General features: G+C 44.0%; 1 protein-coding gene across 1 annotated transcript in view; it reads right to left on the reverse strand.

Annotated features, from left to right (window-relative positions):
• The window catches only part of prcp (prolylcarboxypeptidase (angiotensinase C)), a 44,709-nt gene extending 40,679 nt beyond the window's left edge, over positions 1-4,030 (reverse strand). The window contains exon 1 of the mRNA XM_055880761.1: positions 3,651-4,030. Within this exon, the coding sequence (XP_055736736.1) occupies positions 3,651-3,836 (186 nt within the window). The 5' untranslated portion in view covers positions 3,837-4,030. The remainder of the gene's footprint in view (positions 1-3,650) is intronic.
• Positions 4,031-10,029: the final 5,999 nt, after the last annotated feature.

Raw genomic sequence — 10,029 nt, forward strand, 5'->3', positions numbered from 1 at the left:
CCTGCCTCCTCTAACCGCTAGGCTACCTGCCTCCTCTAACCGCTAGGCTACCTATCTCCTCTAACCACTAGGCTACCTGCCTCCTCTAACCACTAGGCTACCTGCCTCCTCTAACCACTAGGCTACCTGCCTCCTCTAACCACTAGGCTACCTGCCTCCTCTAACCACTAGGCTACCTGCCTCCTCTAACCACTAGGCTACCTGCCTCCTCTAACCACTAGGCTACCTGCCTCCTCTAACCACTAGGCTACCTGCCTCCTCTAACCACTAGGCTACCTGCCTCCTCTAACCACTAGGCTACCTGCCTCCTCTAACCGCTAGGCTACCTGCCTCCTCTAACCGCTAGGCTACCTGCCTCCTCTAACCGCTAGGCTACCTGCCTCCTCTAACCGCTAGGCTACCTGCCTCCTCTAACCGCTAGGCTACCTGCCTCCTCTAACCGCTAGGCTACCTGCCTCCTCTAACCATTAGGCTACCTGCCTCCTCTAACCATTAGGCTACCTGCCTCCTCTAACCACTAGGCTACCTGCCTCCTCTAACCACTAGGCTACCTGCCTCCTCTAACCACCAGGCTACCTGCCTCCTCTAACCACAAGGCTACCTGCCTCCTCTAACCACTAGGCTACCTGCCTCCTCTAACCACTAGGCTACCTGCCTCCTCTAACCACTAGGCTACCTGCCTCCTCTAACCACTAGGCCTACCTGCCTCCTCTAACCACCAGGCTACCTGCCTCCTCTAACCACAAGGCTACCTGCCTCCTCTAACCACAAGGCTACCTGCCTCCTCTACCCACAAGGCTACCTGCCTCCTCTAACCACAAGGCTACCTGCCTCCTCTAACCACTAGGCTACCTGCCTCCTCTAACCACTAGGCTACCTGCCTCCTCTAACCACTAGGCTACCTGCCTCCTCTAACCACTAGGCTACCTGCCTCCTCTAACCGCTAGGCTACCTGCCTCCTCTAACCGCTAGGCTACCTGCCTCCTCTAACCGCTAGGCTACCTGCCTCCTCTAACCGCTAGGCTACCTGCCTCCTCTAACCATTAGGCTACCTGCCTCCTCTAACCATTAGGCTACCTGCCTCCTCTAACCGCTAGGCTACCTGCCTCCTCTAACCGCTAGGCTACCTGCCTCCTCTAACCGCTAGGCTACCTGCCTCCTCTAACCGCTAGGCTACCTGCCTCCTCTAACCGCTAGGCTACCTGCCTCCTCTAACCGCTAGGCTACCTGCCTCCTCTAACCGCTAGGCTACCTGCCTCCTCTAACCGCTAGGCTACCTGCCTCCTCTAACCGCTAGGCTACCTGCCTCCTCTAACCGCTAGGCTACCTGCCTCCTCTAACCGCTAGGCTACCTGCCTCCTCTAACCGCTAGGCTACCTGCCTCCTCTAACCGCTAGGCTACCTGCCTCCTCTAACCGCTAGGCTACCTGCCTCCTCTAACCGCTAGGCTACCTGCCTCCTCTAACCGCTAGGCTACCTGCCTCCTCTAACCGCTAGGCTACCTGCCTCCTCTAACCGCTAGGCTACCTGCCTCCTCTAACCGCTAGGCTACCTGCCTCCTCTAACCGCTAGGCTACCTGCCTCCTCTAACCGCTAGGCTACCTATCTCCTCTAACCACTAGGCTACCTGCCTCCTCTAACCACTAGGCTACCTGCCTCCTCTAACCACTAGGCTACCTGCCTCCTCTAACCACTAGGCTACCTGCCTCCTCTAACCACTAGGCTACCTGCCTCCTCTAACCACTAGGCTACCTGCCTCCTCTAACCACTAGGCTACCTGCCTCCTCTAACCACTAGGCTACCTGCCTCCTCTAACCACTAGGCTACCTGCCTCCTCTAACCACTAGGCTACCTGCCTCCTCTAACCACTAGGCTACCTGCCTCCTCTAACCACTAGGCTACCTGCCTCCTCTAACCACTAGGCTACCTGCCTCCTCTAACCACTAGGCTACCTGCCTCCTCTAACCACTAGGCTACCTGCCTCCTCTAACCACTAGGCTACCTGCCTCCTCTAACCACTAGGCTACCTGCCTCCTCTAACCACTAGGCTACCTGCCTCCTCTAACCACTAGGCTACCTGCCTCCTCTAACCACTAGGCTACCTGCCTCCTCTAACCACTAGGCTACCTGCCTCCTCTAACCACTAGGCTACCTGCCTCCTCTAACCACTAGGCTACCTGCCTCCTCTAACCACTAGGCTACCTGCCTCCTCTAACCACTAGGCTACCTGCCTCCTCTAACCACTAGCCTACCTGCCTCCTCTAACCACTAGCCTACCTGCCTCCTCTAACCACTAGGCTACCTGCCTCCTCTAACCACTAGGCTACCTGCCTCCTCTAACCACTAGGCTACCTGCCTCCTCTAACCACTAGGCTACCTGCCTCCTCTAACCACTAGGCTACCTGCCTCCTCTAACCACAAGGCTACCTGCCTCCTCTAACCACAAGGCTACCTGCCTCCTCTAACCACAAGGCTACCTGCCTCCTCTAACCACCAGGCTACCTGCCTCCTCTAACCACAAGGCTACCTGCCTCCTCTAACCACAAGGCTACCTGCCTCCTCTAACCACAAGGCTACCTGCCTCCTCTAACCACTAGGCTACCTGCCTCCTCTAACCACTAGGCTACCTGCCTCCTCTAACCACTAGGCTACCTGCCTCCTCTAACCACTAGGCTACCTGCCTCCTCTAACCACTAGGCTACCTGCCTCCTCTAACCACAAGGCTACCTGCCTCCTCTAACCACAAGGCTACCTGCCTCCTCTAACCACTATGCTACCTGCCTCCTCTAACCACTAGGCTACCTGCATCCTCTAACCACAAGGCTACCTGCCTCCTGTAACCGCTAGGCTACCTATACCTATAGCACATGCACTGTGGGGGGTAAAGCTGTAACGTCCAGGATCTTTAATGTTCTTTAGTCTATAGTAGCCTACTTTAAATGTACTTTTATGGCAGTACACTGCAGTTCCTCTGGGCAGGATGCCAGCAGGGATTGAGTTGTGTTGGCAGGAAAACAGCCCAGTGTATGGATGGCTTTCGCGTCCTGCCAGGAAGCAGAGCGGATACGCTGATTGTCTGCAGACACAATACCCAGACAGTTTAGAAGTGATTTAAAGTACACAGAGAATTAAGGAAATCCTCCAAGGAAAGCCAGAGGTGCAGTTATAAATTCACCACAAACAAATAAAAACTACAGTCAATAGTAAATTAGGCAACAAGCATCAATATAAACAATGCTCATTTAATTTCAATGACTTGGTGGCCAATGGCCATTGAGGAAGGAGATAATATATTCCCTAAAAATAACTATAAAATCTAGACATTTTAGTTTGGGCTAAATAATCATTACATAAAACATAGCTACATAACTGTGAACAAATTGGTGCACAGGTAAATAAATGCATCAACTCAAACGTTATAACATTATTATTACTATATTAACACAAAGTTTTTAAAAGTTTTAAAGCTCTTTAACATATCTGTCAGATAGCCTAAACATGCAGTGTGTGTTTGTTGCGACTATATCTTGAATGTCCTGCTAATCTACAAAGCTGATTAGTCTAGTTCCTTGTCTAGACAGTGATTGTTGACAGACATAATGACAGCCGTCAATAACTTTATTATATTATTATACCAAAAAGAAACGTACCTTCTGGTCAAAATAGCATGTTTCATAGTTGATGACGGTGTCCTGAGCATTGAGATCTGTAACCCCGCCATGCCTCGTCAAAAGTTGCGACTTGAGCGCCAACACATGAAAACAATAGAGCGTTAAAATGAGACCGATGGACGTTATGGCCGGTCTGGATACCAAAACGAATCCTCCAGACCTCATATCTGCAGTGGCCAGGACTATACTACAGAAAAACCTGTAAGGACAGTCTATTTAAAGTGATCTGTGTGGGCTGCAGTCGCATGATGCAGCGGTGAGTAGGAAGGAGCAACCTAGTTAAGTTTGGTGATGTCTCACTAAGAGGAAGTCAAGTTGCCTGTCAGCAAATCAAAAGTGCAAGCAAAGACAGTACAGTATGACGAGAGGCTAAAACTGCTTCTCCAATAGAAATCCCTTATAAGGCTTTTAGGCGACGTCAGGGCGACGTCGGTTAGCTACGCTCATGTGTAAAAATACGTCATCGCGTCTAACGTTCGTGTCGCGATGAACTGCGCATGTGCAAGCCGTCAAATCAAAGGCACTCCTTCGACATGAAGTTGTTTTTGATGAAAATGAAAACGTGTCAGTTTATCACTTTTACGAGGTTGGAGTAATAACATGTTCAACGACTTAAGAAATTGTCTCGAATGGAAATTGTGCCTTTAGATTTGGAGAAAATGAACAACTAAGGACGAATGTTTCACTTCTCAAACCCCAAACACCAGCATGGTCTGTTTCACAAAGCGTTCTCATAAATCTCGCGATGTTACGCTTCTGGGTTTAGAAACCCTGATGCGTGCTAGTCGCATATTGATGAACAATGAAGCTATCGTGTAACATTGATAAGATTCCTGCAAAATAATCTGCTTTTCATAGACAACTATTCATTGCGTGGTCGTTGTTATTTAAACATATTTTTCCTCCGCTTTAATTTGTAAGAACTGGTTCAATAATCATTTCCTGCTGAAGAGTCAACTGTTTAAATGTAGAAGGATTGTTACTCAATAAGGAGGGATTTTTACCTTGTTACTATATCCCTGTAACACCTAGAGAGTTCGCCATACTCTATGATACTATTCCATCTGGAAACGTCATGTTGTATAGAGGCCAGACCTTCTGGACCTACCCTCGTTTGATCCAGTTGACTCTCCAACAGGGAAAATATGTTTCTCCTTGCTCCCTCAGAACAACAGATCTATACGTGCTTTATTTCATAGGGACATTGTATCCATTCCTTATGTCACAACTTACTGGAATACATTGGTCACTAATATCTGTTGGGGGGAAAAGTCTGGTTATTACCACACAAACACTTGCTTGTTAACAAGGTCAAAGAGGTCTCTTTCAGAATGATCCATAAGTATTACCCTGACAATCATTACCTGAAGTAACACCAAAAAGACATTAACATTGGATTGTACTTTTTGTGGTGAGCATCCAGAAACAGTTTCACATTTATTTTGGCATTTTCTACATGTAAAACAATTATGGAGAGATATTCACAGTTTTATAATTGTTAATATTCTTGATGACTTTTGTTTTTTAATGAGAGAATGTGCTGCTCGGGTTTCCTTAACCATAATAAAGATAAAGAAATACTATTTTACCTCATAATTCTAATTGTGCTAATGGGAAAAATAAATGTAAATTCACTAATAAAAAAATACTCTTCCGTGTTTTCTAGAAGGAATTCGAGCATTAAGACCATTCTACATTCTTCTAATAAGAAAGCTGTTAAAACAATCAATATGTGTGTTTCTTTTAAGGTCTTTGTATAATCTGTAATTTGTTCTACCCCCTAGCATGTTATCGTTGTCTATTTATGTACTTATTGTATGTATACAGACTTTTCTACATTGGTAATAAAAATAAATAAATATATATATATAAATATTTTTTTTAAATGAAGCTATCTTGTGAGAAGACATCGTGCCATGATGCAAGTCAATCGATGGACAGACTGGGCATTGGATTACAAAGTAACAGTTGGTATATAGTTGGTATATGTTGGAAAGGTTTTCAGTTACAATGTAGCCATTGATCACGAGTTGCGAAAATATACACTGCTCAAAAAAATAAAGGGAACACTTAAACAACACAATGTAACTCCAAGTCAATCACACTTCTGTGAAATCAAACTGTCCACTTAGGAAGCAACACTGATTGACAATACATTTCACATGCTGTTGTGCAAATGGAATAGACAAAAGGTGGAAATTATAGGCAATTAGCAAGACACCCCCAAAAAAGGAGTGATTCTGCAGGTGGTGACCACAGACAACTTCTCAGTTCCTATGCTTCCTGGCTGATGTTTTGGTCACTTTTGAATGCTGGCGGTGCTCTCACTCTAGTGGTAGCATGAGACGCAGTCTACAACCCACACAAGTGGCTCAGGTAGTGCAGTTCATCCAGGATGGCACATCAATGCGAGCTGTGGCAAAAAGGTTTGCTGTGTCGGTCAGCGTAGTGTCCAGAGCATGGAGGCGCTACCAGGAGACAGGCCAGTACATCAGGAGACGTGGAGGAGGCCGTAGGAGGGCAACAACCCAGCAGCAGGACCGTTACCTCCGCCTTTGTGCAAGGAGGTGCACTGCCAGAGCCCTGCAAAATGACCTCCAGCAGGCCACATGTCTCATGTCCCAAGAACACTAAGGTAACCTGTCTACATGAAAATCGCCCTGTAGCACTCACATCTGTAGCCATGAAATGCTTTGAAAGGCTGGTCATGGCTTACGTCAACACCATAATCACAGACATCCTGGACCCACTTCAATTTGTATACTGCCCAAACAGATCCACAGATGACGCAATCTCTATTGCACTCCACACTGCCCTTTCCCACCTGGACAAAAGGAACATCTGCATGAGAATGCTGTTAATTGACTACAGCTCTGCGTTCAACACCATAGTGCTCTCGAAGCTCATCATTAAGCTAAGGACCCTGGGATTATACACCTCCTTCTGCAACTGGTGAGGGTAGGCAACAACCCATCCGTCACGCTGACCCTCAACACGGGGGCCTCTCAGGGGTGCGTGCTTAGTCCCCTCCTGTACTACTCTGCAGAGTTGCAAAGAAAAAGCCCTACTCAGACTGGACAATAAAAATAAAAGATTAAGATGGGCAAAAGAACACAGACACTGGACAGATGATCTCTGCCTAGAAGGCCAGCATCTTCACTGTCGCATCTTCACTGTTGACGTTGAGACTGGTGTTTTGAAGGGTACTATTTAATAAAGCTGCCAGTTGAGGACTTGTGAGGCGTCTGTTTTTCAAACTAGACACTCTAATGTACTCGTCCTCTTGCTCAGTTGTGCACCGGGGCCTCCCACTCCTCTTTCTATTCTGGTTAGAGCCAGTTTGCGCTGTTTTGTGAAGGGAGTGGTACACAGCGTTGTACGAGATCTTCAGTTTCTTGGCAATTTCTCGCATGGAATAGCATTCATTTCTCAGAACAAGTTTCAGAAGAAAGTTATTTGTTTCTGGCCGTTTTGAGCCTGTAATCGAACCCACAAATGCTGATGCTCCAGATAGTCAACTAGTCTAAAGAAGGCCAGTTTTATTGCTTCTTTAATCAGGACAACAGTTTTCAGCTGTGCTAAAATAATTGCAAAAGGGTTTTCTAATGATCAATTAGCCTTTTAAAATGATAAACTTGGATTAGCTAACACAATTTCCCATTGGAACACAGGAGTGATGGTTGCTGAAAATAGGCCTCTGTACACCTATGTAGATATTCCATAAAAAATCAGCCGTTTCCAGCTACAATAGTTATTTACAACATTAACAATGTCTACACTGTATTTCTGATCAATTTGATGTTATTTTAATGGACAAAAAATGTCATTTTCTTTCAAAAACAAAGACATTTCTAAGTGACCCCAAACTTTTGAACAGAAATAACAAAAAATGTCTTTATTAACCGCCCAACACAGAACACTCCCTCAAATACCACCCTGCATACCACTGCTGGCTTGCTTCTGAAGCTAAGCAGGGTTGGTCCTGGTCAGTCCCTGGATGGGAGACCAGATGCTGCTGGAAGTGGTGTTGGAGGGCCAGTAGGAGGCACTCTTTCCTCTGGTCTAAAAAATATCCCAATGCCCCAGCGCAGTGATTGGGGACACTGCCCTGTGTAGGGTGCCGTCTTTCGGATGGGACGTTAAACGGGTGTCCTGACTCTGAGGTCATTAAAGATCCCATGGCACTTATCATAAGAGTAGGGGTGTTAACCCCGGTGTCCTGGCTAAATTCCCAATCTGGCCCTCAAACCATCATGGTCACCTAATAATCCCCAGTTTACAATTGGCTCATTCATCCCCTTCCTCTCCCCTGTAACTATTCCCCAGGTTGTTGCTGCAAATGAGAACGTGTTCTCAGTCAACTTACCTGGTAAAATAAATAAAATAAAAAAATCATTTGGAGAAAATATCCTCTCTATTTTGTTCAATTGTTCTCTTCATGCTGTAAGATAATATAAAATAATGCTGTGGAATTCTAAGCAAATCTTATCTGCTGAATGAACTAGTGTCGCCCTCAGCCAAATGGCATAGCCAGATCAGGACAAAAGGACAACTCAAGAGAATGCTATTCTGTTCTTCTGAAATAGGCTACATTTTCTTAATTTCATGCTTCTTTAGACCTGTCTAAAATAAATAATGGATTTATTGTGAAATTCTAGGCTATATTAAATGGATTTATGGTGAAAGTCTAGGCTATATTAAATGGATTTATTGTGAAAGTCTAGGTTATATTAAATGGATTTATTGTGAAAGTCTAGGCTATATTAAATGGATTTATTGTGAAAGTCTAGGTTATATTAAATGGATTTATTGTGAAAGTCTAGGCTATATTAAATGGATTTATTGTGAAAGTCTAGGTTATATTAAATGGATTTATTGTGAAAGTCTAGGCTATATTAAATGGATGTATTGTGAAAGTCTAGGCTATATTAAATGGATTTATTGTGAAAGTCTAGGTTATATTAAATGGATTTATTGTGAAAGTCTAGGCTATATTAAATGGATTTATTGTGAAAGTCTAGGTTATATTAAATGGATTTATTGTGAAAGTCTAGGTTATATTAAATGGATTTATTGTGAAAGTCTAGGTTATATTAAATGGATTTATTGTGAAAGTCTAGGCTATATTAAATGGATTTATTGTGAAAGTCTAGGTTATATTAAATGGATTTATTGTGAAAGTCTAGGTTATATTAAATGGATTTATTGTGAAAGTCTAGGTTATATTAAATGGATTTATTGTGAAAGTCTAGGTTATATTAAATGGATTTATTGTGAAAGTCTAGGCTATATTAAATGGATTTATTGTGAAAGTCTAGGCTATATTAAATGGATTTATTGTGAAAGTCTAGGTTATATTAAATGGATTTATTGTGAAAGTCTAGGTTATATTAAATGGATTTATTGTGAAAGTCTAGGTTATATTAAATGGATTTATTGTGAAAGTCTAGGTTATATTAAATGGATTTATTGTGAAAGTCTAGGTTATATTAAATGGATTTATTGTGAAAGTCTAGGTTATATTAAATGGATTTATTGTGAAAGTCTAGGTTATATTAAATGGATTTATTGTGAAAGTCTAGGTTATATTAAATGAATGTATTGTGAAAGTCTAGGCTATATTAAATTGATTTATTAGACTTAATACATGTTCCAAAGGTCAGTAGATGTTCCAAAGGTCAGTAGATGTTCCAAAGGTCAGTAGATGTTCCAAAGGTCAGTAGATGTTCCAAAGGTCAGCATCAGTGGCTTGTGGAAGCCAGGAGATGATAAATGTGTTAATTAATGGTCAATTGCAGTGAGACAGACAGTTATTTGCTTGACAATCATGGCTGATGACATTTTTGGACCGCCACAGTCCTAAGCCAGATCACCAACAATGATGACACAGCCTACAGGGAGGTAAGAGATCTGGCAGGCGCTACAGAGGGTACATCACCGGGGCCGAGCTCCCTGCCATCCAGGACGTCTATACCAGGCGGTGTCAGAGGAAGGCCCTAACAATGGTCAAAGACTCCAGTCACCCAAGTCATAGACTGTTCTCTCTGCTACCACACGGCAAGCAGTAGCAATGCAACATGTCTGGAACCAACAGGACCCTGAACAGCTTCTACCCCCCAAGCCATAAGACTGCTAAATAGTTAACCAATAGCTACCCGGACTATCTACATTGTACCTTTTTGCACTAACTCTTTTGACTGCTGTTACTGTTTATTATCTATCCTGTTGCCTATTTACGTTATCCCTACCTATACAGCGCCTTCGGAAAGTATTCAGACCCCTTGACTTTTTCCACATTTTGTTACGTTACAGACTTATTCTAAAATGTTTTTAAAATAAAAAAAAATCCTCATCAATC

This window comes from Salvelinus fontinalis, chromosome 24, assembly GCF_029448725.1.
Source record: "Salvelinus fontinalis isolate EN_2023a chromosome 24, ASM2944872v1, whole genome shotgun sequence".
Taxonomy (NCBI): Eukaryota; Metazoa; Chordata; class Actinopteri; order Salmoniformes; family Salmonidae; genus Salvelinus; species Salvelinus fontinalis.